The sequence below is a fragment of the Dermacentor silvarum genome, chromosome 5, assembly GCF_013339745.2.
Source record: "Dermacentor silvarum isolate Dsil-2018 chromosome 5, BIME_Dsil_1.4, whole genome shotgun sequence".
In the NCBI taxonomy this organism is placed as follows: Eukaryota; Metazoa; Arthropoda; class Arachnida; order Ixodida; family Ixodidae; genus Dermacentor; species Dermacentor silvarum.
Genome location: NC_051158.1, coordinates 168,154,519 through 168,181,957, shown reverse-complemented (window position 1 = coordinate 168,181,957; position 27,439 = coordinate 168,154,519). Strand labels below are relative to the sequence as shown.

General features: G+C 47.1%; 3 protein-coding genes across 12 annotated transcripts in view; 1 reads left to right on the top strand and 2 right to left on the bottom strand.

Moving 5' to 3' along the window:
- The window catches only part of LOC119453871 (zinc finger protein 675-like), a 2,199,134-nt gene that overhangs the window by 1,157,225 nt on the left and 1,014,470 nt on the right, over positions 1–27,439 (bottom strand). The gene's annotated exons all lie outside the window — the stretch shown is intronic.
- LOC119454549 (gastrula zinc finger protein XlCGF57.1-like) overlaps positions 1–27,439 on the bottom strand; it is a 1,708,166-nt gene that overhangs the window by 1,030,138 nt on the left and 650,589 nt on the right. The window lies entirely within an intron of this gene.
- The window catches only part of LOC119453877 (gastrula zinc finger protein XlCGF8.2DB), a 439,553-nt gene that overhangs the window by 322,660 nt on the left and 89,454 nt on the right, over positions 1–27,439 (top strand). The window contains exons 1-2 of one of the 10 annotated variants that reach the window (XM_049666986.1): positions 13,521–13,546; positions 19,262–19,369. The exons of 6 other annotated variants lie outside the window; for them this stretch is intronic. Coding sequence is in view for 2 of the 4 variants with exons in the window: in XM_049666983.1 (XP_049522940.1) it covers positions 13,885–13,894 (10 nt within the window). In the remaining 2 variants the exon portion in view is untranslated. Of the gene's footprint in view, positions 1–13,520; positions 13,547–13,602; positions 13,895–19,261; positions 19,370–27,439 lie in introns of those variants that run through there. 3 more of the 10 variants (XM_049666985.1, XM_049666983.1, XM_049666984.1) reach the window with 3 other exon arrangements.

The following is a 27,439-nucleotide window of genomic DNA, read 5'->3' as shown; positions in this document are numbered from 1 at the left end:
TTGGAGATAATGGGGATGTGGCCGGTTCGCCCATATCTCCAAGTGGTTTCGACTCCCTACAAAGGCCGTGGGTTAGAGTGCCGCAATTGTCTCTATCTTAATGAACTGTGCCTTAATTCGCTTCAACCTAATTAACACCAAAGGTCGAAGGTTCAATCCCCAATTTTGGTGCCATTGAATTTTGGTGCTGCAACGCTGGACATCGATTTTTCGACCATTGAACCATCTAAGGATTTCACCTTAATAAGTGTTGCAATTTATATTTTCACATTTACACGTTAACAAAACATTTCAAACAAAGTCACTAGCTACATGCCGACAATGTGGGTAACTGTGCCATTAGTGTGCCTCAGCAGATGTACCATCGAGGACAAATTAAATGCGAACAGCGGAGCGTGTGGCCGAAGCATAACTAAAGGTGTATGGTGTATGTCGTCGGCCAGTCGTTGTGCACGTGCGTGGAGATGTAGTTCTCGAGGAAGAGTGCAGCGCTGCTCGCCCTATTGCGATAAACGTCATCCGTACTTTGTCCGAAAGTTGTTTTCCTCATCTCTCCGCGGCAGTGCCATACTCACCTGGCAGTACAGTGTTATGGTGACTAGCACCATTGCTACATCTGTAGTGTGATATAGCTGGCATTCACCCAGCTTGCTAACGTGCATTGCTTTGCTTTTGTTACCACCATCAAAGCTGCCAGTGTCTAATCGTAATTTGAATGGCACGAAAAATGTATTGCATTGGATGCGCAACAACAGTGCTAGCCACCTTAAAAGTAATCACAGATAGGAATGGCACTGCAATGGCGGGGTGAGAATACAAGCTTCAAACAAAATACAGGTGACGTAATACGCACTAGGACAATCAGCCCCGCACTCCGCATCGAAACCACATGCATGAGTAAAATCATCGCTGGCCGACGCCGCACACTGTGCTTTTAGTTACGCTTTGGCCACACACTCTGCTGTTCGCATTCCATTTGTATTCAATAGTACATCTGCTGTGGCACTCGCAGGTATGCAGCTCATTATAGCGTCAGCAGGAAATATCCACTAGATGTTCTATGGACCTCCTGCATCCCCAAAAAGGACATCTATTAGAGGTTACTTATGTCCAGCTGTGACATCCTTTCAACGTTACAGCAACGTGATCTGGATGGGACTTAGATTATCCATGGTACGTATTTGTAATGTTGTTTGGAGAAATATAGATATCTATAGGATGTGTGCAATGTCTCAAACATGATGTTCTATGGACATCTATGGTGCATTAATGGTTCACTGGGTCTTTATCTTGCATTTTTGTATACCTATCATTATTTTTCTTTTTCAAAAATTTACCTTGTACCGCTGCCTATGATTTTAAGAGATCAGGTCGCATCCATCTTTTCCCTACTTTTTTTCCACCAGTACTCTAATCGTCTCTTGCTGATCTCTACGGCTGATCTGTTTATGTTTCCTTCCACTTTAAACCCAAGCGCTTCTGGGAGTTGCACGTTACCTACGGTTCTCGCTGGGTGGATCCCGTCGCATTCCATTAGGATGTGCTGAGTGGTCTCTGGATCTTTACTGCAGCATACACATGTCTCATCTAATTCCGAATATTTGTTCCGATATGTTTTCGTCCTTAGGCAACCGGCTCGAGCCTCAAATAGCAAGGCACTGCCCTTTGTGTTATCGTACAGATTTTCCCTTCTAATTTCTTTCTTCTCATTCTTGTAAATCTCCATTGTCCTTTTCGTTTCCATTCTTTGCATCCAATTCACGGTCTCTATTTCTCTCACTTTCTTTCTGATGACCCCTGGTTGTCTATTTACAGTTTCGATTATCCTGTACTTGGTTGCCAACTTCCTTGACCTCTTCCTCCATTCTGTGTCCACGCTTTTCATGTAGAGATACTTGTGCACTTTAGCCGCCCATTTATTTTCATCCATGTTCCTGAGCCTTTCTTCAAAACTAATTTTGCTTTGTGCTTCTCTGACTTCAAAAGAGGCCCAACCCATGTCTCCATGCACTGCCTCATTTGTCGTATTACCGTGTGCTCCCAAAGCCAACCGGCCTACTGATCTTTGGTTAACTTCCAAACCCGCCAATATATCCGATTTTAAGCATATAATGGCATTTGCGAATGTTAGCGCTGGCACCATTACTCCTTTCCAGATTCCACGCACCACCTCATACTTATTGTGGCCCCACAGTGCTCTGTGTTTCATTAATGCTGCATTCCGCTTCCCCTTTATTTTCAGATTATCTTGGTGGTTGCTTGAGTAATTCTTTCCTTCGTTTATGTGTACGCCGAGGTACTTATATTGCTTCACTATGGGTATTACTTGCTGTTGAATTGACACCACGAAGTTACTCGTGTGCTCATTAAAGATCATAATCCCTGATTTCTCTGTGCTAAACTTAAGGCCTAGATTTGTCGCTGCGTTCCCACAGATATTCGCAAGTATCTGTAAATCTTTTTTATTGTCCGCTAGTAGCACAATGTCGTCTGCGTACATCAGTCCAGGGATCTTCTGTTGCACCATTTGTCCATTACGCATGTAGGATAAATCAAAACCTAATTCGCTGTTTTCCAGTCGTCTTTCTATGCCCTTGACGTAAAGCGTGAACAACAATGGTGACAGAGGGCATCCTTGCTTCAATCCTTGGTGAATTCCCACCATTTCATTACCTTTTCGGCCTTCCCATGCCACTTGTACTTGGTTGTCTCGATATATCTCCCTCAGCAGCTCCACGAAATCGTCATCTATGCCTTCGTATTGAAGAATATCCCACAACAATTCCCTGTCTACGTTGTCATAAGCTCCTTTAATATCTAGAAATGCTATCCATAAAGGTCTTTTCTGAGCTACTGAAATCTCTATGCACTGAGTTAGTACAAACATATTGTCTTCTAAGCGTCTGCCTGGCCTGAACCCATTCTGTAGTTCCCCCAATACACCGTTTTCTTCCATCCACTTCGACAGTTCTAATTTTATGGCTTGCATTGCTATTCTATATATCACCGACGTTACTGTAACTGGCCTGTACGAGCTCGTCTTATCCTTATCTCCTTTGCCTTTGTAGATAAGATTCATCTTGCTTTCACGCCATCCAACGGGAATATTCTTTGTTCTAATCACTTGCTCTATGGCATTAGTCAGCAGTGCCTTGCTTTTTGGACCGAGGTTTTTGATTAGCTGTATTGGGATTTCATCGGGTCCTGCTGCCGTGTTGTTAGGGACATTTTCTGCTGCCTTTTTCCAATAAAAGCTTTCTATGCTGAATTTTGATCTCTCAGGCCTCTCTGTTGTTGCTGGATCTGTTGTCTGAACTACGCCATTGAAACTGACGCCAGCGCCGCCGCTCGGGCTATCGGAGAAGCTCATATCTGTGACATTCGTGGAGCCGCCGCATCGCATAGCCTCCGCCGGAGAGTAAGCCCACTGCCCCCTTCTAGTACACTGTACCCACGCTCCATGGATGGATGGATGGATGGATGGATGAGGCTGAACCCTTTAAATCGGGCGGTGACATACGCCACCTAGCCATGACTATTAAGATAATTTGTACTTTGTGGTGGGTGAAATTTCACCCCTGCCTTAATTTTATCCACCAATCAGATAACCTCTGTTTGGTTATTTCTACCCGCTTAAAGTCTATTTTGCCTTCACTGTCCCTAAACCCCAATGCTTTGAAAAAATCAGCCCCGTTGCCTTGCACTGTAGGGTTAAGCCCCTTACAGAAAAGTATGAGGTGTTCAGCCGTTTCCTCTTCTTCTCCACACGCACAGCACAACGTGTCTATACCTTGGTACTTGACTCGGTACATCTTAGTCCGCAATACTCCCGTCCTGGCTTCAAACAACAAAGAGCTTCCCCTAGAATTATCGTAGATATTTTCTTTGGCGATTTCTTGCTTGAAAGTTTCGTATGTTCCCAGTGCTGATTTCGTCTGCATCCCTGTTTTCCACAGACCCCTCTCTGTTTCCTTAACCTTTTTCTTAACCGCTGTTTCCTGGTTTGCACCCCTACTGCAGTCCAAATATTTGATTGACAGTTTTCTGGTCAGCTTCCTCCACTTTGTATCAACATTCCTCATGTACAAATAACTGAAAACTCTCCTTGCCCACCGCTTTTCTGCCATCTCTCTCAATCGCTCCTCAAATGCTATCTTGCTGCTGGCTTCCCTGCCCTCGAATGACGTCCATCCCATGTCACCCTGTACCCCCTGATTTGGTGTATTTCCGTGTGCTCCCAGAGCCAGTCTACCTACCCCTCGCTGCTTAACTTCCAACCTTGCTCGAACCTCTGATCTCATGCACAGGACCGCATTGCCGAAAGTCAAACTAGGGACCATCACCCCTTTCCAAATCCCTCTCACCACTTCGTACCTATTGTAATTCCACAGTGCCCTATTTTTCATCACAGCTGCATTTCTGCTACCTTTAGCCGTCACATATTTTTCATGTTCCGTTAGGTACTCAGCCCCATTGTTTATCCACACTCCAAGATATTTGTACTTATCCACCACCTCCAGCGTAACCTCCTGTATCCTATGCTCGCTGCCCTGATTATCATTAAAAGTCATGACTGCCGATTTTTCTTTACTAAACTTCAAACCTAAGCTATCTCCCTCTTTACCACAGATGTCCATTAATCTCTGCAAGTCTTCCTTGCTGTCAGCCAGTACTGTATGCAGTACAATGTCATCTGCATACATCAGTCCTGGTAATGACTGTTTAATCCATTCTCCCTGCTTGGAATAGGAAAGGTTGAAGCCAAGTCCGCTCCTCTCTAATTTTTTCTCTAATCCTTGTAAATACAGCATGAACAACAGAGGTGACAGAGGGCACCCCTGCCTAAGCCCCTGCTGTATCTCTATAGGCCCAGATACCTTGTTTTCCCATTTTATAAGCACCCTGTTACGTTTATAGATATCTTTTAAAAGATTTCTTACTCCATCTTCCACCTCTAGAGTGCCCAGTATGTCCCACAAATCCTTTTGGATTACACTGTCATAGGCTCCCTTGATATCCAGAAAGGCAAGCCATAGGGGCCTGTGTTCCTTTTCTGCTATTTCAATACACTGTGTCAATGAGAACAGATTATCTTCTAACCTTCTTTGTTCTCGGAACCCATTTTGTAGTTCCCCCAGCACCTCCTCGCTCTCCACCCATGCCTGCAGTCTGTCCTTTATAATCTGCATCACCCCCCTGTAAACCACTGACGTCACTGTTATGGGACGGTAGTTGTTTATGTCGGCTTTGTCCCCCTTTCCCTTATATATCATGCTCATCCTGCTCAGTCTCCACCCGTCGGGGGCTTTACCGTCCATTATCATTTTGCTCACTGCCTCTCTTAATGCTTTCTTAGATTTTGGGCCCAATGTCTTTATCAACATAATTGGGATGCCATCAGGACCTGTCGACGTGCTACTAGGAACCCTCTTCTCTGCCCTTTCCCACTCGCTTTGTGCCAGTGGAGCCACTGCACTGACTAGTCCATCCTCACCTGATTGAGCGCATGCTATGTTTCGTTCTTTAAATTTTTCTGTCATCATTGTTCTTATATGTTCCATTGCCTCATCTCCCTCTAGTCGAACACCTTGAGCTGTAACTATAAACCTCTGCTCTAGGCTAGTCTTATTACTCAAGGAGTTGAGATGTTTCCAAAATTTCTTCGCTGCTTTTCTATCCTTTTTGTTTACTTCTGACAACCATTGGCTCCCCTTTCTTCTGATCTTCTCATTGATCAAATTGGATGCTTCCCTTCTACAGCTTAAGAAGTTGTTCCATTTCGCTCGCAGCGCCCTCGTACTATTTTTCCACACGCGGCGCCTCAGCGGCAGAGCGCCGTTCGGCCCAATCAACCATTGTCTAATACACTCTACGTTGCAGCAACGCCTAGGAGGCGTTGGTTGCAGCATAGATACGGTGGCTAGATGGGTAGGTGTGCCGACCGAGCGTAGTTCACCACTTCTCCGCATCATGACGCAAAATTGGCGCTGCGGACAGTAGAAAGGTTCAGCGGCGCGCAACGGCGGCTGCGCTGTGTAGACGAGCTGCGTGTCTGATAGTATCGCTTGCCTCTGATTGTATATTTGAAGTGCGCGTTATAATACCGTTCTGGGCAGTGTAGGCCAAGCCAGAATGAGGAACTTGTTGTTGTCGTCTAGTCAGAAAAAACGAAACGCTGAAGTAAATTTTCTAGCTTGGCAATCGGTCACATTTATTGATATAAACGCGGCGCTCCAGCCCATTGCATTAAAGACGTAAATGCATTTTTTCCATGCATAAAGCAATACTGCAATGGTTTTATACGGTATGTGGAACCGTGTTTACATGATATTTAGCGAGTTCTAATGTTTCAATTTTGAGAAATCCAGCTATTGTTTTATTGCTGCGTCAGTTACGGTATCTAAATTGGTGCGAGAAGAATTGTGTTGGTAAGTGCATATGGTTCACTGTTTCATTGTAATAAAATAAAGCAATATGTCTTGGACTAGATTCGTGAATATATTTAAAATACAAGAAAAGCTCTCGTAACTTGAGTCAGCAGACACACCAACATAAATTAGCTAGCGCCAGCAAGGCCGCAACGTTGGTCCACCACATCATAGCATTGTTCACAGCACACGCCTCATCTTCAGGTGCTTCCTCTTCTCCCTGTTACTTCCGCGCGCCATGTTCTTGCCCTTTACAAGAAAGTAAAGGCGTGTAATTGAATAGAACTTCACAACATCGTTTGTGAGCTCTTTCTTGTGCAGCTTACAGCCGATCAAATTCGGGGGATTCAGCTGCAGAAAGGATGCAAAGTTGGCGATACTGTTCCTTCGTAACTCATTTAAACTGAAGCACAGCTTGAAGGCGTCTTCGAGCGATGCTACCAGTTTTTTTAGTGCTTCAGAAGGGAGTAACAGCCCTGGCCTACTCATTCTGTTGAATTCAGTAATGTCCCTGAGCAATCGGAGCACTTGGCTCTTTGCAGGAACTTCCTTGCTACATAGCCTGCTATATAGAATATCAGCCTAGAATCACTTTTCTTTTCCCTGTAGCAGCGCAGCGGTGCTCGATGTCGCAGGCGCTGAGCACCTCATGTGCGGCTTGCAAATTTCCAATGTCGAGGAGCTCATGGACGTACGCTTTTCGGTGTACCGCTTGCTCATTAACGTCGCCGATACAGTCTAGCCACCGTACCGATACTGAGCAAGCTACTGAGCAGCTCGGGGCGAACATTTCCGCTGTCAGACAGCGGAACAATTCCGCAGTCTTTCTCGCAAATTTAGAGCCCGACTTGCAGTTTGGAGCGAAGCAGTAGGTCTCCTTGGTGGTCTTCTTTGGTGGAGCAACGCCGCCGCTAATCTCGCCGGTCATCTTTCCTACCTGGAACATTCCACATCGCTTAGGAACTTACAAACAGTACGAGAGATGCGGAGCTCTTCACCTTTGAAACTGACACGAACAGACGACATACAACTATTCCAATACGGGCTTTATTTTTTTTGCTCGCCGCCAGTCCGCCAGCCCCCTGTGGCAGACGACGCGCGCTGCGGAACCTTTCTACTGTCCGCAGCGCCAATTTTGCGTCATGACGCGGAGAAGCGGTGAACTACGCTCCAGAGGCGCCGGTCGGCACACCTACCTAAAGTCCCTAAAAAAACTAAAGTAGCGCCATTCGTGTCGCCCATGCAGGCTCCTCCTCTCCCGCGTGTCTTGCAGATTGTAAATGGAGCCAGTTGAGGGGTGGCATGGCTGTTGGCCGATAAGATGGGCTTGTTCAAATATTTCCGCTAAACGGACTAGAGCGCTGCGGTCTAAAGCGATTCATTGGAAGAGTGTTCGAGAGATAAATACGGCAAGTATCATGCTTTGTAGACCAGTGAAATAATAAAAACGCTTGCACTGCAAAAAACATCACCTCAAGCAAGCAATACTCGATGCGAGAGCCGACCGTTTGCTTGCGGACGCGCTCGGCGCTGACGCTCTCGATGGCAGTGCCACTATCACCGCGTAAACTCGGCGGCGCTAAGAATCTGCAAGCATGACGCACTAGCTTTTCTGAAGGTAGTGAAGGCGCCATTTTGTCTGTCCACTGCGTTGTTTATTTTGGCACGCGATGCCGACCCGAAGAGCCGCGAAACGAGCGCGCGTTCCACAGACGACACCGGCGTACCGTTCACCGAGCGGCTGCCCGAGCGCGGCCGCGCGCCGCTTTCGCTTTCGCGTCCGTAGTTTCCTCCTGGACGCTGTAGGGGCGCTGCTGCAGCTGCTGAGAGAGGAGGCAGAGGCGAAGGGGTGCGGTTGGCGCTACTTTATTTTTTTTAGGGACTTTACACCTACCCATCTAGCCACCGTAGCATAGAGCATGACTTAATATGGTAAAGTCATGGCTAGGTGGCGTATGCCACCGCCCGATTTAAAGGGTTCAGCCTCATCCATCCATCCATCCATCCATCCATCCATCCATCCATCCAGTTTCACACTATAAAATATATAGTGAGAAACTCTATGGGTTGCAGCATAGAGTTTCTAAATAAAAAACCATATAGTAATATGAAACTCTATGGGTTGCAGTAACCCTTCAGGCCAGGACATTGCGTGCATAGAGTTTCTCAAAAACAACTCTATGATTGCGTGTGTCCACCCGTTACAAAGGTACGGTGGCTAGATGGGTAGGTGTGCCGACCGGCGCCTCTGGAGCGTAGTTCACCGCTTCTCCGCGTCATGACGCAAAATTGGCGCTGCGGACAGCAGAACGGTTCCGCAGCGCGCGTCGTCTGCTACAGGCGAACTGGCGGCGAGCAAAAAAAAAAAAAAAAAAAAAAAAAAAAAAGATAAAGCCCGTATTGGAATAGTTGTATGTCGTCTGTTCGTGTCAGTTTCAAATGTGAAGAGCTCCGCATCTCTCGTACTGTTTGTAAGTTCCTAAGCGATGTGGAATGTTCCAGGTCGGAAAAATGACCGGCGAGATTAGCGGCGGCGTCGCTCCACCAAAGAAGACCTCCAAGGAGACCAACTGCTTCGCTCCAAACTGCAAGCCGGGCTCTAAATTTGTGAGAAAGACAGCGGAATTGTTCCGCTGTCTGACAGCGGAAATGTTCGCCCCGAGCTGCTCAGTAGCTTGCTCAGTATCGGTACGGTGGCTAGATTGTATCGGCGACGTTAATGAGCAAGAGGTACACCGAAAAGCGTACGTCCATGAGCTCCTCGACGCTGGAAATTTTCAAGCCGCACAGGTGCTCAGCGCTTGCGACATCGAGCACCGCTGCGCTGCTACAGGGAAAAGAAAAGTGATCTAGGCTGATATTCTATATAGCAGGCTATGTAGCAAGGAAGTTCCTGCAAAGAACCAAGTGCTCCGATTGCTCAGGGACATTACTAAATTCAACAGAATGAGTAGGTCAGGGCTGTTGCTCCCTTCTGAAGCACTAAAAAAACTGGTAGCATCGCTCGAAGACGCCTTCAAGCTGTGCTTCAGTTTAAATGAGTTACGAAGGAACAGTGTATCGCCGACTTTGCATCCTTTCTGCAGCTGAATCCCCCGAATTTGATCGGCTGTAAGCGGCACAAGAAAGAGCTCACAAACGATGTTGTGAAGTTCTATTCAATTATACGCGTTTACTTTCTTGTCAAGGGCAATAACATGGCGCGCGAAAGCAACAGGGAGAAGAAGAATCACCTGAAGTGGAGGCGTACGTGTGCTGTGAATAATGTTATGATGTGGTGGACCAACGTTGCGGCCTTGCTGGCGCTAGGCTATTTATGTTGGTGCGTTTGCTGACTCAAGTTACGAGAGCGTTTCTTGTATTTTAAATATATTCACGAATTTGGCCCAAGACGTATTACTCTATTTTATTACAATGAAACAGTGAACCATATGCACTTACCAACACAATTCTTCTCGCACCAATTTAGATACCGTAACTGACGCAGCAATAAAACAATAGCTGGATTTCTCGAAATTGAAACAGAACTCGCTAAATAGCATGTAAACACGGTTCCACATACCGTATAAAACCATTGCAATATTGTTTTATGCATGGGAAAAATGCATTTACGTCTTTAATGCAATGGGCTTGAGCGCCGCGTTTATATCAATAAATGTGACCGATTGCCAAGCTAGAAAATTTACTTCAGCATTTCGTTTTTTCTGACTAGACGACAACAACAAGTTCCTCATTCTGGCTTGGCCTACACTGCTCATAACGGTATTATAACGCGCACTTCAAAGATACAATCAGAGGCAAGCGATACTACAGTGAACTAGAAGTATTGGGTAGTGGAAAGAGCGGAGGGCTGGGCGCACAGGCAGCGTGAAGCCAAGAGCGAAGACTCCCGCTAGGGGCGCTGGTGTGCTCTTCCCGAGGAGACCGTGCCAGTTGGAGCCCGCGTAGCTGCAGCCGTTTTACCGCGTCGTTCTTGGTGTTACGAGCCAGCGTGCTTTTCATGTTAGTGCAAGTGAAGCTACTGAAAGTGGCGAGCGTGATCGTTTCTCTGTTCGATGCTGCCCTGTTGTCGCTTTTTGCATAACGCAAGAGAAGGAGAAAAAAAAAAGCGATACGCATTGCTATGCGCCCGGATGCAAGAGCGGGTATCCTGGTTTTTGAGAAGTACATGGGCGCACGTTGTCTCTTTTTGGAGTGCCTAAAGACAATGACCGGCGGAAACAATGGGAGAGGAATCTTCACTGCAAAGATAAGCCACTCTCCGAGACTGTGTGGAAGAGGCACTTTAAAGCGCACCTCAGGAAATGCGTCAGAGAAGACCAGAGAGAAAACGCGTTGCAGTGTGCCCAGCTGCATGCACGAAGAAGGTGCGTTTGTCTCGTCGCGACATTCATGATTCATCATCCCAAGATGATGGTGCGGATGGCAAAGACAGCCTGGATGTGACAGCGCCCCAGCATAATCTTCAAACGATCGTAAACAGTGTGGATATTAGAAAATAAATTCTTGGTGCATTTTTTGGTTGCAGGACGATCCGAGACATCATTGAAATAATGACATCCAGATTTCCAAGCCAAGCTCTGCGGCCGGAATCTGCTTCTGTGGAAAAGCTTCTTACGTTTTTGACATGCCTGACCAAATCGGAGCTGCACGCAGGTGGTCGAGGTCGCTCCCTGTCCGCATTTACTGCTGTTGGCCTGAGAGTCGCAGTTGCAAGGGTTTTGTCATTGCTGACCTGCATGACAAAGAATGTTAGCTACAAGTACTTAATGACATCAAAGCTGAGTCGGGACCCAGTTGAAAATCTATTCGGTATAGCACGGCAGTCAACCGGTTGCAATACCCATCCAGTACACAGTTTCTCATTACTGCGTCTTGCCTAAGTATTTATGGGCTTGCCAGATCTGTTGCTAATGGGAATGCTGAGCCAGGTGTTCTTACAGCCCTCCTTGAGATGGAATGCCCAAAGCCTGGCAAAACTGACATAATCCAAAGCCTTCTTGATGATGATGACATTCCCACTGCAGGGTATCAAAAGCAGGGCCCTGTACCAGGCCATGTCTCATGTGTTCAAGCAAAAGGTGACGACCGGATCATTTTTTATAATTGTGGTTATGTTGCCAGAAAGTTTTTATTGAAATTGGAGTGCGATGAATGCCCCAAATTGCTTCTCCCAAAGAAGGAGGATGTTGATAGTCTTGCTGCAGCTCAGTACACCAAGCTGTACACCAGGAGACAATGGTGGTCTACTGTATCCAACCGGATGGCTTTTCAGGTCAGATCAGAAAACCTTTTCACAGCACTTTCAAGATCATTCAGTACACAGGAGCTGCATCATGAGAGTGTTAAGGATGTTATTACTCCTGGTAAGAGAAACCGACAAGAGCGGAGGTGCGCGCCAGCCATGCAGAATCTTTGACGGTGAAGGTTGTAGCTTCTGTTACCACACACGGCTGTACTTTTTTGTGAAGTCCTTAAACCGTTCCAAAGAGTCGGGTGGCCTCAAGATATCTGAAGTTGAGCCGCTGTACATAAGTACGTGAAATGTTATTGTGTGTTCTCTACCGTGCAACTCATCTGTTGCAGAATGTTTCTTGAAAATGCCCCCCCCCCCCCCCCTACCTACTGATACAGTGACTGAAATCAACTGTCTGCAGGAGGTTCACGCTTCGGAAATGCACATGTTCATCACTTGCTTAAATCGCAATTATAGCAAAATGCAGCATTATGCATGCATTCAGCACAAATTTTAAGCTAAACATTTCGACAGCATAACCTGTCTGGTTGGGAAAATTAATTAGGACATGATTAGGACAGTGACTCCAACCAAGTAAGGGTATTTATTAGCCCGACGTAATATAAACCGCATGAAGGGCATCCTACCCTCTGTGTATGTCCATGGCCTTGGAGACATGGCGAAAAGAAGAAAAGACCCCCGCTCTAGGTCACCAACACCAAAACATCTCGCTCCGCACCCCCCCCCCCCCCCCCCCCTTCAACGGCTTTCCCGCGGGTAAAGCGTCCCCCAGCATCGGTCATCCTAGTCAGCGCCTCCTCTAGGGAGGCGCTGAGTCGATCAGCAACGCCGCAGCCTCCCCACCCTTTCGCCATTTCCGTGTGTCAATAAATACAGGTGCCCTGTCAAGTGTCCCCCCCCCCTTCCTTTATCTCCCCTTTCTTACGATGAACCTTTGAAAAGCTGCAGACCGCCACCTCCGAAGAATACCCCCTGAAGAAGGAGCCGAATTGGCTCCGAAACGTCGGGTTAATACATACCCTTACTTGGTGGGAGTCAGTGTCTAAGTCCTATTCAATACAAATGTATTTTCTATGTTTCGAGCGGGACTTGTGATTGGTGCAACTGAGTAAAAAAAAAGTGAAATTGCCATGCAAAAGTGCACTCTGCCGCTGCAGCGCGAAGTGCGTGCATCGCGATAACATACATTGTTGGTACATACTGTGCCCTGCCATCCCAGGGTACAGATCTTAGGGTTGCTTACAAAAAATCATACTGAAATATTTGGCATGAGGAAAAATGAGCACAGCATTCTGAAATTCTGTGCCGCCGCACTCGCCTGCTGCGCTCTGCCGCGGACTCCCTCAGCCGGTGCTCGGGAAGTGAGCGCGCGCGCCATCTGGTGAGCTTCTACACAATATGCCTCGCGCCGAGGCCGCCGCTTCTTCCACTACCCAATATTTTCTAGTGCACTGTAGCGATACTATCAGACACGCAGCTCGTCTACACAGCGCAGCCGCCGTTGCGCGCCGCTGAACCGTTCTACTGTCCGCAGCGCCAATTTTGCGTCATGATGCGGAGAAGTGGTGAACTACGCTCGGTCGGCACACCTACCCATTTAGCCACCGTAACAAAGGGGCTTGCCGCTACTACATCATCATCATCATCTATACGGATAAATGGATGGATGAATATTTGGACAGATGGATGAGCCTGAACCAGGGTTGAATCCTTTAAATCGGGTGGTGGCATACGCCACCTAGCCAGCGCTACCTTACGTAAGTTTCATGCGCTTCCGCTGCTTATTGTTGTACCAGTTGTAAAGGTACAGCCGGTACAGTTTCCCTTCTCTATTTGCTAACGCAACGCATCTGGGAAAAAGGTGAGAGTATTTCTAGGGAGTTTTGTACGATCACCTGTTCTTTTGTTGACACTTGTAGGAGCAACCGCGTTTGGGAAGTCGTGCGATATAAAGTGATCTCAAAATTCCAGCTAGCGCGGAAGAGCTGCCGCAGTCTCGCAGAGATCGCAGGATAATCCGTGCCTTCGATGAGTACTGCTGCAGTTCCTGCGCGCTGCCCTTAGTTGAAACCACAATTTAGTAATGCCACAGAACACCTGTAATACTGGTAATTTGCAACAGACGTGTGTTTTGGCGCGATGTAAAAAAAGTGGCACCTCCCACGCGCCAGCACATGCACTAAACTGCTAGTACTGCAAATGCTGTCTCGTGAGTCTTTTTTTTTTTTCTTTTTTTTTTTCTCCACCTTTGAGATGCGTCTGCGGACGTCAGTGGTTGGTTGTGCTGCTGTGCTCAGCAGTGGTCACACACATGGCTGCATTCATTTGTTTCCCTTCCTCACTGCTTGCGCTGACCACTCTAGCTAGTGTTGTCAGCACCATTTGTTGCACCCAGGCAATACCTCCTTTAATTGACCCAGGTAGTGACAGTACATTTCCTTCACTTAGAGCTTCTTAGCAGCTATTATGTGTCAGCTCTGGAGTCGTGTCATGCAATGTGTGCGTGGTGAGCGATCAGGTAAACAAACTCGCGTCTCTGCTGCTGTCGCTTACGAGCCCTTTCAATGGTAAACATATATGAGTGCATGAATCAGCTCGTCGATCACACGGCCGTTTCTTCCATTGTTTACGTATCATGTGCGTAACTTTGTATCCGTGATCGACATTGTAAACAACACCAGGAAGGTCGATGACACAGGCACTGTGTCTGCTTAAATTTTTGTCTGTGCTGTTTTTTGGATATCAATTACGAACTTGCTAGACCAACTCTATACAGTCGCGATGTTTACAGCTAAAACAACTTTTTTTCGTGGTAATGTGAGGAGCATATTGTGGTGACACGAAGCGCCGAATGATAAGACTATGCATTGACGGGGAACCACGTAAACTGCCTTTTATTCTGATGGCAATCGCTTATATACAGATGATATCATTGACAGCGCCCCCTATACACAACACATTGCCCCCTCATAAGAAAACAAAAAAGAAAAAAAAGTCAATCCACTTTCGCGCACTCACTTCACAGCACATGACACGAACGACGTTCTTGCTGTCAGGCAAGCTCGTAGTCTTGATATTGCGTTGGCATTCTTGTTCGTTCCCGGCCTGGTGTGTGGTTATGCTGTGGTTGTGACCAACTGTGACCGAGAGATGTCCTGCTGGTCGGAAACTCTTGTTCGTTCCCGGCCTGGTGTGTGGTTATGCTGTGGTTGTGACCAACTGTGACCGAGAGATGTCCTGCTGGTCGGAAACTCTAGACTCCGTTACTGTGGGCACCATCAGAATGGGTAGCGCTTCCCTGGGTGCCTTCTGATGGCCCCATTTCGGATTCATTCACGACGGTAGTAGGGGTTTTTTGCTGCGCCATCTTCCCTACGTGAAGATCCAGGTCGCCGGAAAACCCTGAGGCTGCACTGCGTCGCACTGTAACCGTGTCAGCTAGTGCTTGTGCCTGTTATGTCCCTACTCTACCAATTACTGTTAACTTTGATGCGTTCCATTTCGTACCGTTTGCCAGCAAAAACGAATTCGTGCCCACTCGCCTCTCCACCTGGATCAGCAAAGAAAACTTGTGTTTCATATTTGGTCCACCTTGTTTTACTTTTACGAAATCTCCTGGCTCGATGGTCTCCTGGCTCAAGACGCTCTGGCACCTCGTTTTTCATCGGTGTACTTTTTTGTTCGTTGTTGCTGCTCCTTAACGCGCTGTTTCAACTTTTCCATGGCGACACGCGGCCCCTCGAAAAATTCCCTTTCTGGGAGGCCAACAACATCCAATCTTGTTCTGGGTCTTCTTCCATGCAGCAGGTAAGCTGGTGACGCTCCTGTAGTTGCATGTGGGGTGGCCCTGTAAACACCCAGGTAGTCCCAGATTGCCTCCTTCAGTGGTCTTCGTTCCAATGCCGCAACCTGAATATATTTCTTGAGAACGCGGTTGAACCGCTCAATCTGACCATTGCATTGCGGGTAGTACAATGTTGTAACACAGTGCTGGATTCCCCGGTCTCGTAAAAACTGCTCAAAACATCTCGACATGAACTGACGCCCATTGTCAGTCACAATGCTTTTTAGGTACCCTTCTCTCGCAAAAAGTTCCAAGCGTACTTTCACTACTGCCTGTGCAGTTATTGTGGACACAAATGCCACCTCAGGCCACTTGCTGTGGTAGTCAATAATAGTGATTGCAGACCTGCACTTCGGAGGGGCTCGCTCCATCGGCCCAACAATGTCGATTCCAAGCATTTCCCATGGCTTCCCGGGCCACTGTACTGGCTCCAACCATTACGGTTTTTTCAGATTTATCTGATGCTTTGCAGATAGCACAATTCCTAGCCAGAGATTCAACGTCACTGTCCATTCCGGGCCACCAGTACTGTTCCCTCAACCGTTGTTTGGTCCTTATGGTGCTTGGATGAGATTCATGTGCCATCATGACCAGCCTGGAAGTGAGTGCCGCTGCGGGAACGACCCGTTCAGCGTGAAACAGTAGTCCATCTATAACCAACAGTTCTTGTATACGAAAAAAACAACCTTAGGTTTCCAGCTAAACAGCCCCTTTTCCAGCCATCTGGACATAACATGCTGCGCCACCTCATTTAGCAATGAATCCTCAGCTGTTGCTGCTTGCAACTCACTCTTTGTGATCATGCTGGAAACCACAGCAACTACTTCCTCCACAGGTTTGTCCTCTGCAGAGGTCAAAGGTAACCTAGGAAGCGCATCCGAAACGACATTGGTGTTCCCCGTTGTGTACTGCACAGTGAAGTTGTATCTCAAAAGTCTAGCACACCAGCGTTTAATACGCAGTGGGCGTCTTCCAACCCCATTTGTGGACAGCAGTGTCACCAAAGCCTGATGGTCAGTTCGTAAGACAAACTTGCGGCCCCACAGATAAACGTGCCAATGTTCGCACGCCCATAAACATGCCAGCGTCTCTCATTTCCCAGTAGAGTACTTGCGTTCTGGTGGAGTTAATGTCCTCGAAGCGAATGCCACTGTACGTACTTCTCCGTCGACTACCTGCTGTAGCACAGCTTGCAGTCCATATGCCAAGGCGTCAGTGGTCACTTGTACAGGCAAAGACTCGTTGGACATAGCCACCACCCCACATGACGACAGCATCTTCTTGACCCTTCAAAAACTCTCCTCGGTGCTCTGGTCCCGCACGAACTTCTGTCCTTTACGAAGAAGCCGTCGCAGCGGCTCCACCACCTCTGCATAATTGGGAAGAAAATGGGAGTAATAGCCTACGAGCCCAAGGAAAGACCGCAACGAGACTACATCGGCAGGTGTTTGTGCTTTAATCACAGCATCCTTCTTTGACTTGAGTGGGGCAAGACCACTTGCACTCACATGATGACCCAAAAAGGAGAGTTCCTTGACAGCGAACAAGCATTTCTGATTTAGCTACAGCCCCGCCTCAGCGATCCGATGCAATACCTCGCGAAGGTTACGGTTGTGCTCGTTTTAGTCTTTCCAAAGACTATGATGTCGATATAAGACAACACGCCCTTGCAGCCCTTCAAGATTTCTTGCATCATTCGCTGAAACGTGGCTGGGTGCCGATGCGAAGCCGAAACACACTCTGCGGAACCTGAATAAGCCTTCATGCGTCATAAACATTATTTCGCGACTCTCTTCGGCTAATTCCACTTGATGGTAGGCTGCAGCAAGATCCAGTTTCGAGAACCATGCTGCTCCGCTCAGCGCATGCTCCTCCCTGTGTGGCAAAGGCTATTGCTTGGTTTAGCTCCCACAAATCGACGCATAGGTGAATAGTAGTTCCATCCTTCTTCTGCACAACCACTATAGGAGACACCGATTCCGCCGCACTAACCCTTTCTATATAGCCTGCATCCAATAATCTTGCCAGTTCAGCCGCTACTTTCTCTCGCAGCGTCAGGGGCAAGTGTCGAACCTTCGCTGCTTCAGGTTTTACATCTGCGCACCGCTTCACAGAATGTACAAAGTTTTTCGGTAGTCCCAACTTACCAGCGAAAAGAAAGGAAAACACACAATTCAGGAGGAAGTGACTGGGGGCTGACCGTCACTTGTAGGCACTCCAGTGTAGAACCCATGATGTGCAACTGTAGCCGGTGCACCGCATCCAGTCCTAGTAATGCCATGCCTTGGGGAACAACGTAAAAGCGAAGGCAAGTCGAGTTGTTCCCTCGTACAACTGTGGCTGTGAACCATCCCAAGACTAGAATTTTCTTCTGTGAAAAATTCCGCAGCGTCGCTGTAGCCGTAGTCAAAGGAAACCTGCTGGCGAACTTCGCTTGATAAACGTGGTCTGGCAAAATAGACACCGACGACCCAGTATCCACCAGCAACTGAAGTGACTTGTTCTCAATAACTACGTCAACGACCAAAGTCCTTCATTTCACTTGTCTGACCGCCAGCACAGTGAGCATGTCTTCTTCGCTAGCGCCGTCGTTTCGGACCATCCGTATGTCCCGCTCTGCCGACTTGCCACAGACCACTTGAAGATGTCCCATCCTGTGACACTTGGAGCAACGTTTCCCCCGTGCTTTACATTCCCGTGAATTAGCTAGGTGCCTTGTAGAGTCGCACCGGTAACACCTGCGCGTCGGCGTCATTGCCGAGTCGCTGTCTGGGCCTCTGCCTTGAGATGCGTGCTGCACTGTGTCCCTTTGTGGCGACCTTTGGTCATAGACCGCAGCACCCTCCGCTGCCTGCTCGTATGTCTGCAGCATTTCTAGAGCCTCTGCCAGCGTAAGTTGTGATACCTTCACGAGCAATTTCTGTCGCAACTCAGTGCTCCGTACTCCGTCAACAACCTTGTCCCGTAGAGCCGCCTCCAAGAAATCCCCAGTCACACGTCTTAGCTAACTGCCGGAGGGCACTGACGTACTCTCGTATTGGCTCATTCGGCAGTTGCCAACATAACGTGAATCGAAGTCGCTCGACCAGTACGTTGACAGTGCTTGAGAACTGACGCTCCAATTGGCCCAATGCCTCGGTGTAACTATCCCCTTCACTTGCCTCCGTCTTGTCTTTTGTCGTGTCTGGCGTCCGTGCCGGCTCTGGGCCCAATGTGCGAAAAACACAGCGTCCCTCGACCCCAAGACATTGCAGCAGAATGGCCTTTTTCTGTAGTGGCGGTTGTGCATCCATCCCCGTCGCTTCAAGGAAATTCGTGAAATCATCGCACCTATGCTTCCATGGAATTGTCGCATCTCCCGGAGTCTCCAGGAAAGGCGGTAATGGCGATAGTCCGTACGCTGCCATCTCGTAGGTGACGCCCCTTAGAACCGCAGGAAGCCAGGTAAGGGAAAGCACTTCATCGCTAGCTCGCTAGCTTCGCCGACTGCGCCAGATTGTGGTGACGCGAAGCACCGAATGATAAGACAAGACTATGCATTGACGGGGAACCACGTCAACTGCCTTTTATTCTGATGGCAATCGCTTATATACAGATGATATCATTGACAGCGCCCCCTATACACAACACATATGTTTCAATTTGTGGCAGTTACGTGGTGAAGTGCCCTGGGCCTATATCCCTGGCTGTGTGTACAGCCATTTGTGCTTTTCCAGCCAAAGTGCCTTTCAGCTTCTGCTGATGTTTGTTGTGCCCAGGAAGATCTAGCCTGTCTCTGCATCGTTGACAACAAATAGCCACAAGTGCTGATTGCTGCTGGTTGGCTCAGTCTGGAATTTGGTATGTATATCCATTTGCTGGGTTACAGAATAGATACCAAAAGAAGGGAAGCGCAGTTGAGGATGACAGAAAACTAGGTGGGGTGACGAAGTTAGGAAATTTGCAGGTGCAAGTTTTAAACAGCAAGCACAAGACAGGGGTAATCCGCCTTTTTCATGTTCCTGTGCTGCCCTCTGCTGCATGCTGCTGGAAACGTTTTGGAAGGGTGTCAGGGATTTCACCGGTTGATTTTTGCCCCTGCGCCCATGTTGAGTGCGCGTCGGTTGTGCGTTTCGTGGATCGCCAGTAATTATTAATGGCTTCTCTAGGGCAGCATGTCATTCCTGGACGCGATGTAGCACTTACCGACTACTGGGTGAGCAGGCCTTAGGGCACTGTTGTGCAAACAGTGCGGCCGAGAGAGAGTTCCGTCTACCGACACGGCTGCCTTGGAGTTTATTGTCGCTGATTTCTGCACTTGGAGCTCGCTTTTTGTTTTCTTTTTACAGATTCTTTGGAAATTTCGCATATTCAAGAAGTCTTTGAGTGAAGCCTTCCACGTCGGATTTATCAAAGCGGTGCACTTGTTTACATCGACATCTACAGCCACAGTTCGTTGTTAGCATCAAATATTGGAGCGAAGGTACATCGCTGATATGAAATAATGTTGAAACGTAGCAAAACATACATATCTGTGCATGTGAGCCGTGCACGTTCCACCCTTAGACGAGTCAATATGAGCGGCCGAACTCATCACACTGAAGTTGAAAAAAAGCGAGAATTAGTAATAAATGAACAGCTCGTAGTATATGTATCTGGATCACAGTTGATGTTAACAGTTGATGTTGTTTAACATCAACTCTGATCCAGATACATATACTACGAGCTGTTCATTTATTACTGATTCTCGCTTTTCTTCAACTTCATCATACTTACAGTTTGCACGTGCTTTATTACAAAGCATTATTAGAGAAACTTGTGCTCGCATAAGCGCTCATTTATAGGTCGTGTTGTTCTCTCGCGAAAACGTGGATGCCATGGCTGCTGCACGAGACGGTTGTTTATGCTGATTTACTGAATGCACTGTCTCTTGTTACCTATTTGGCACAGAGGTAAACAGTACATTACTGGAATTGAGAAGCGTGTGAGCATAACAACACGTACAAACCCACCCATCTACGTAGCGAAAGCGACCGGCAGCCTACGGGTACGGTGACGTACAGGTGTTGGCATAGCTATAGCGCTGTGTCGCCGCTTGCCGCTTACTGTGTACGCGCCGTGTGAAGTGAAGAGACGTTGATTTCAAATCAGTAAGGCCAGAAACGAACAATAAATTCAGTTTCCTTCGGCCTAACTGCTTACATTTCAGTTCAGGTGCGCCGTTAGCAGGTGCAAGAACTCGACGGCGCCAGGCCTAACCTTCGCTGAACATGATTAACATTGGCTCACACTTCATGTTCTCGGCATGGGAGGGATGAAGCTTGTGCATATAAACTCCGTAGGCATCTTTGACGCATTTTGAGCATGATTATTACAATTATATATGCATATGTGTATATTATACGATCATATATGCAAGCGAAGGCACTGTGGATATATCGCGTTGTCAGTTCGACGGCCGGTCGCGCGGGTTTCGGTCGAACGATGGTCGGCACGCTGATTTTGTCGGTGCCGTCAACAAAAAAGCCCGTCACAGTACAACTCGCGCTCGTCGGCTGCGTCATTGTCGGCCTGGTATGATCAGATGGTCAGCGACCCAGACCAACGCGTGAGCGTCTTGTCGGTCTCGTATCGTCCCAGTATTACCACGCCTTAAACGAGTATGTGAACTCTGGCGCGCGCTGCCGCCATCAGCAAGTGAGGACCCACGCTGCAAGAAGACTTCGCCAGCATGCGTGACGATCTTGAGAGTCGCCCAAGTGTAGCGCAGGGGTTTTCCGTTAAATTTGCCAGTCATCAATGAAAGGCGGCAACTACATCGCTCAGGGTGCATCCGAAGTGGTCCGGACAACACACTGGTTGCCTTCTGTTTTAAATTGGAGTTGCAGTGCGCTGCGAACGTTTTCGGCACCCCGTCGACGTCGCGGTACCAGTGGAGTTTCAACGCGGTACACGGCACGAGTGTTTGTAGTAGCGCGCGTCCGAGCGGCTTTTTTTTTTTTTCGGGGCGATCTTACCTCGAGACAGGGCCGCGTGCGCGTCCCTACCAAAACGTTTCGCGACTAATCCGCTAGGGCAAGGCACATGCGCCGTCGCGCCGTGAAAAACGCGGATTGGAGATCACAGGCAGGGGCCTTTGTCCTGCAGTGGACATATAGGCTGATGGCAATGACGATGGTCCATTTGCTCGAGGCGTGCTGTTTCTTCTAATACTTGTGCTGCTGCGGTAAAGGTGGATTTAATTAATGGTGGTTTGAGTGAGGGTATGACAACATTATCATGCAATACATGGCTTGCCTGTGACGTCACGCACTCTGCGGGACTGCTGCATCTGCCATGTTGGTGAACAGGACTAGGCCGAACCGGCACAGGCGTCGGCACACTTCGGCGTCTCGCAGTAGAAGACAGAGCACATAGCGCTTGCACACAGCGCCTCCTCATTGAGCATGCCGCCATTTGGTAGCAGACCGTTAAATAAGGCTTACTTTTCCACATTGATCGGACAGGAACGTGGGCGCTACGAGGAATAGGTGCACATGTGTGACGGCATTGACCCGTACTCTCTGCGACTGGGAACAGACACAACAACAAACGTCTACGCTTTCCCGGAAGTCACGCATGGCGACATCATCAATTATTTAGTGTTCAGAGCAAGCTTCATGACCTAGGAAGAAATGAAGGCGTACAAGGCAGTGGAGGCCCATAATAACTTCGCCAGCAGCTGGGTTAAAAGTTTGTCTGCCAGAATGCTGCACGACGACAAAGTGATTATGATTGCTGAGGTAAAATGTGTGGTTTTCTCTTAACGTTTGCAAATTTTATCAGCGTTTTGCGTGCTCAGGCACGAAACCAGCAACGCACGAACATGCCTGCTGACAAATGCGCCAGTGAGACGTCGTCGCTGCTGTTCCGCTGCCGCCGACATGGCTCGCTGCTTCTCTGCCTCTGTTCGCCGCTTCTCGTGGCATCGTTTTTCACCGCACTTGTGGCGAGCTGGACCTGCGTGCTTGCTGCCATAGCCCAGAAGAAGCGTTGGAGCCCAGTCTGTGTGTGTTTCTTTAAACAGACTTGATGGCCTTCCTACAAACGCATGCACATCATGTTACAAAGGAGGTTTCGGATACTGGCTGCTTTTCACGCTCAGATTGATGGTACATGCCAAAGACTTATCTGTCACAAAGTGCACATCGCACACACGCACGTTAGGGTTGTTACCGTCGAAAATTCCACGCTTTAAACGTGCCAGCCACAGCCTGCGTCCGTTTGTGCTGAGTGTTTTGGTTCGCTCACACTGATCATTTATTACCTTCGGCAGGTGAAAGCTCGAATTGGTCGGCTTCTTCTTTCTCTCAGCGTTATCGCTGCGATTGGAGCAGCCAACAACTGTGCACATAGCCATTCCGGGAAAATCGACGGGCACAAACTTGCACGAAGAACGGCAGTTCTAGCGACGGCATGACAACGGCCAGCATGGGTGAGATAGGCGAGCAGACGAGGCAAGCAGTCGCAGTTCACCAACATGGCCGCCTTGTATCCTAGGATTCCGTAGTGGTGACGTAGGTGCAAGCCATATATACAGGTGGCAAGGCTTGTTCAGATTTAAGCTATTAAAAGCTCTTTCACATGGTGCGATATTGCAGTGCGATTTTCGCAGCTACGATTTCCGCAGATGCGAAATTCGCAACGGCCATTTCACATGGTGCGATGTCAACAATGCGACTGATGCGACACCCAGGGTTGCTTGCTGTCAGATTTTGTCGCACACGCCGCATAACTTCTTTTAATGTAATGAAAAAGACATGCACGTTATAATATAATTGACCTCTCTTTATTAGGACCAAGTAATACTTGCGTTTTCTAATTTAAAAGCACTTCAAAGTTTAATTTGTTTTGGAGGGCGCAACAGCGGTTTGTGAAGTTCAATACGAGGAGAAATGGTGGACATAAACAGCTGTTCGCAGGTGGTCGTTCAGCGCTGTGTGCTGTCTCGTGTGTGTTTTATGCCTGTGCCATTCTTCCTGCTGTTAAACAAATTACAAGAGGACCTATCAACAAGCCCCCATAACTGTTGTCATCGCATATGCAGTATTCGGAATTCGGCTGCAGTGAAGTCGTCATGCCAACGCAGAGACCCTCGTGCTACCCGTGCTTAATGTCAGCTTCTCAAAAACGGATGTGTGTGTATTGCTCGTCATTGCGCATAAGTGGTTCCTGCTCCTAGCAATATTCTTGTGCCAAACTTAGCAGCAAGCACCAACCCAAAAGCTCACGTCTTCCCCTGAAGGAAGCCGCAAATGATCTGTGTGTAATTACTGAACGTGCAATGGAATTTGTGTTGTGAACTTTAATCTTAGCGCCAGCCTGGTTTGTTCGTCTCAGCGCGTGTGCTGTAATTATTCATACAAGTGCTCTCTGAATATTTCGAAAGGCGTAAAAGCCGACACCACATTTTTTTTAGGAGCTGCAGTCACTTGTGTACGTAGTATCGTATCATTCTGACAGACATGGGCGTCGTCTACTTTCTGCCTGTTTCTCGCGCTGTTAGTGTGCTGTGAATCTGTATCAAGAAGCTTAAGTTAATATGCTGCAGTTCGTAGCGCAGCCGCGTAGCCCCACGGCTAACATTAAAATACCTTGTTAGAAGTACGTTTGTTTGTTTAATAACAAAATCGAACGCTAAAATTTTGTACTCATAGTGGCAAGTGTAAAGTAAGAAGCTATCGAAACTATCTGCTAATAGCATACATGTGCTTCTACCTGCTTGAGCACATTATCTTAAAAGAGGCTGAAAATCCCAGATAACCAAAACATATGCAACTGGTGCAGGCACAATGGTTCCTTTCCTGGAAATGAAAGCCAGCATCTCAGTCTGTTAAGCTTGTCATGTACTTAACCTATCTATATTAGACCAATGTTAGAGCATGCTAACTGGAGCCATTTCAAACTAGGTTATTTGACCAAAATAAGAAAGTGCAAGGAAAGTGTCAAGGTACAGTCTAATCTGGTATTCCCGAACCGATTGTATTAGCAAAACTTTATGCCTCCCTGAATTGCCTGCATTAACCCAATGCTGAAAACAGGGGAAGCTGATTCCCTTTCTTGCTGTTGAAAAGCTGCTAGAATCTAAATAACAGACCAATGTTCTGAGAGAAAGTGAGGGGCACTGACAATATCTCTAATCTTTTGTATGAGCCTTCACCTTGAACGAAAATGCAATAAAAATATTTACCTTTGCAAGCCTCAGAATCCAAACATTCTCAAAATTTTGAGAAGCCACATTAAATTTTTGAGATATAGACAATAAAAAGTGTGCCTAAGTACAAGTGCACACTGAACACACTTGAGTGGTTGAGTGGCCAGCTGCGAATGCAAAAGCATCCATAGCTGCTACCTTGAGGTAACTACTAGGTTGCACCTGTGTTTCTCCTATAGCCCATGTACCTGGCAAGGGGACTGGTTATACGTAGTCCTGTGCTTTTTCTTTTTTTTTTCAATAGGTGGTGGCTAGCTGATTCCATCTGTTAATGTATCTATCATTTGTGTGCATCTTATGTGCATGTGTTTGTATCATGTTCTGATTGTTATACGTGCAGTGATGCAAGCATCCTTTTTTAATATATTGCACTACAGTCATTTATTCAACTTTGTGTTGAAATGTACATAATGTGGCCACCCAGTAATGGCCAGGACAGCCAGCGGGATTGGCAAAAAATATGATGCAGATCCAATGCACTTGCTTGAATCGACATGAGGCGAAGCTTTCACGCAACGGTCAGTTAAACTCTAGAAAACTAACTGCAGTGTTTACAGTTGTCCTTATTTCACCCGATGCAACACGTACTCATAGACAATGTTTGCTTATTCACCGCACAGGTCACATAATGTAATGTATACATAGCACGGTGAACTCACTCAAACGTCGGCTCACTAAGACTTCGAACTAACCATGAGCCTGAGTTCGTTTGAGCCTGACTGAGTAGAATTTTGGTGAATATGAGTAAGAGCAAGATCAGTTGTGTAAACTTTTAGTGAATATTGTCATGTGGTAGTCAGGGAAAGCTCATCTGAGTATAATTTTAGTGAGTATGAGTCAAAGCAAGCTCGGTAAGTAGATTTTTGGTGAATATGACTCAGTCCAAGCTCACCTGAGTAGACTTTTGATGAATATAAGTCGGAGCAAGCTTGGCTAAGTAGATATTTGGTGAATATGACTGGGTGCAAGCTTGCCTGAGTAGAATCTGTGAATATTAGTCAGATCAAGCTCGGCCGAGTATAACTTTGGTGAATATGAGTCAGAGCAAGCTCGAATAAGTAGAATTTTGGTGAATATGACTCTGAGCAAGCTGAACTGAGTAATGATGGGGTATGGTTATACGAGTATATGCAGTAATACATGTAAGTGCAGACTCATTAGCAACATTGCCTCCATCTTGATGGGCAATACCTATGCCTTGTGATGAGTCTGCACACTTTATGAGCTGTGGACATGCAAGACCCACCCACACTTGAAAAGATCCTATCATTCACACGAAGGAATGCAACCGGCTGACTTCACTGCACAATTTTGATCTGCTTTTGTTTAATGTGTTATCTACAACTTATAAAAACCAGATGTCTGCCTGCTTTTCGCATTATTGCATGTGTTTTACAGGAAGTAGAGACGGAGAAGCAAGAAAAGGCAAGGATGTTTATGGCTAAGTAGTTTCTTAGAGTACTGCGATATGTTACAACCAGCATAAACAAAAGTAATTCGATGCACTGAAGTAAGCGAAATGTGCAATTACTTTTAATGCGAGGGTTAATACAGATGCAGTAAGGATACAAAGTCTGCAACACACTGAAGGTTTATTGGTTTTTTTATTCAGGAGAAAAATGATGCATCAGAAAAATGAGAAAAAAAAACTGTTTAAATATTGCTCCGAAAACGAATTGGCAATACTGTTTATTCCCAGTCAAAGCGTTAAATATGCTATTGTAGAACATTCATTACGATATCCAGTTTGCACGTTCGCGTTGCGTCTCGCAGCGGAAGTAACAGAACCTTGAAATGAGATAATTCATTGGGGAAAATGTGCATAAAAGCCCTAACCAACCGACTGCAACTAAATGGTCACGCGTACAGCGTGACCTATTGATAGCATTTGTCCGTAGTTGCATATTCTTTAAATTATTCCGCCCGTAAAAGCATACCGGGATAAAACTGGCGTTTTCGTATATCGCGAGTTGTCTCCAGAACCAGAAAATGGGGACGGCATCCGAAGGCCATGCCTTCCCGTGAGGGACACCTGTAGTATTTACCAACTCGCAGTGTGTGTGAATAATGGAAAATCACACAAAAGTACATACTATCAGCACCCGAAGCCAACGTAAAAAACAGCGTCGCCAGATTAGCAACGTAGCGTGTCAACAAACGCATAGAAATCATAGAACCGTCTCTGACCTACAAGTTTTAATCTGCACTGTTCGCGTGTCCGTGCTGATGTTACGTACCGATTGCGCAATCCAAGGGTCGACTCAATTAGTTGCACTGTTCGAGGCTTGTTGAGCCAATATTTATAGACAAAAAAGTCTCTATAAACGTTGCATTGAGCGACCGCCGCCATTTTCCAAAACAGACCACGAAATACTTCTCGGCGCAATTTCGACGGAAAATCGCAGCGCTTGCTGCGACGCTGTGACCAACCGGTTGGTCGTAGCCGAAAATCGCAGAATCGGCCCTGCGACTGCGATTTTCGTCGCATGCGATGGAAATCGCACTTCCGGTGCGAAAATCGCATTGCAAAATCGCACCATGTGCAACGGCCTTAAGGCAGGGCATTTAAATGATGGAAGTTACAATGTGTTAAACTCACATATAAAATTGTGTAAGCTAGAACACTTATAATATTGTGTTGCACTTGATGCCTGATGCCATCACAAAAAACAGTTGAA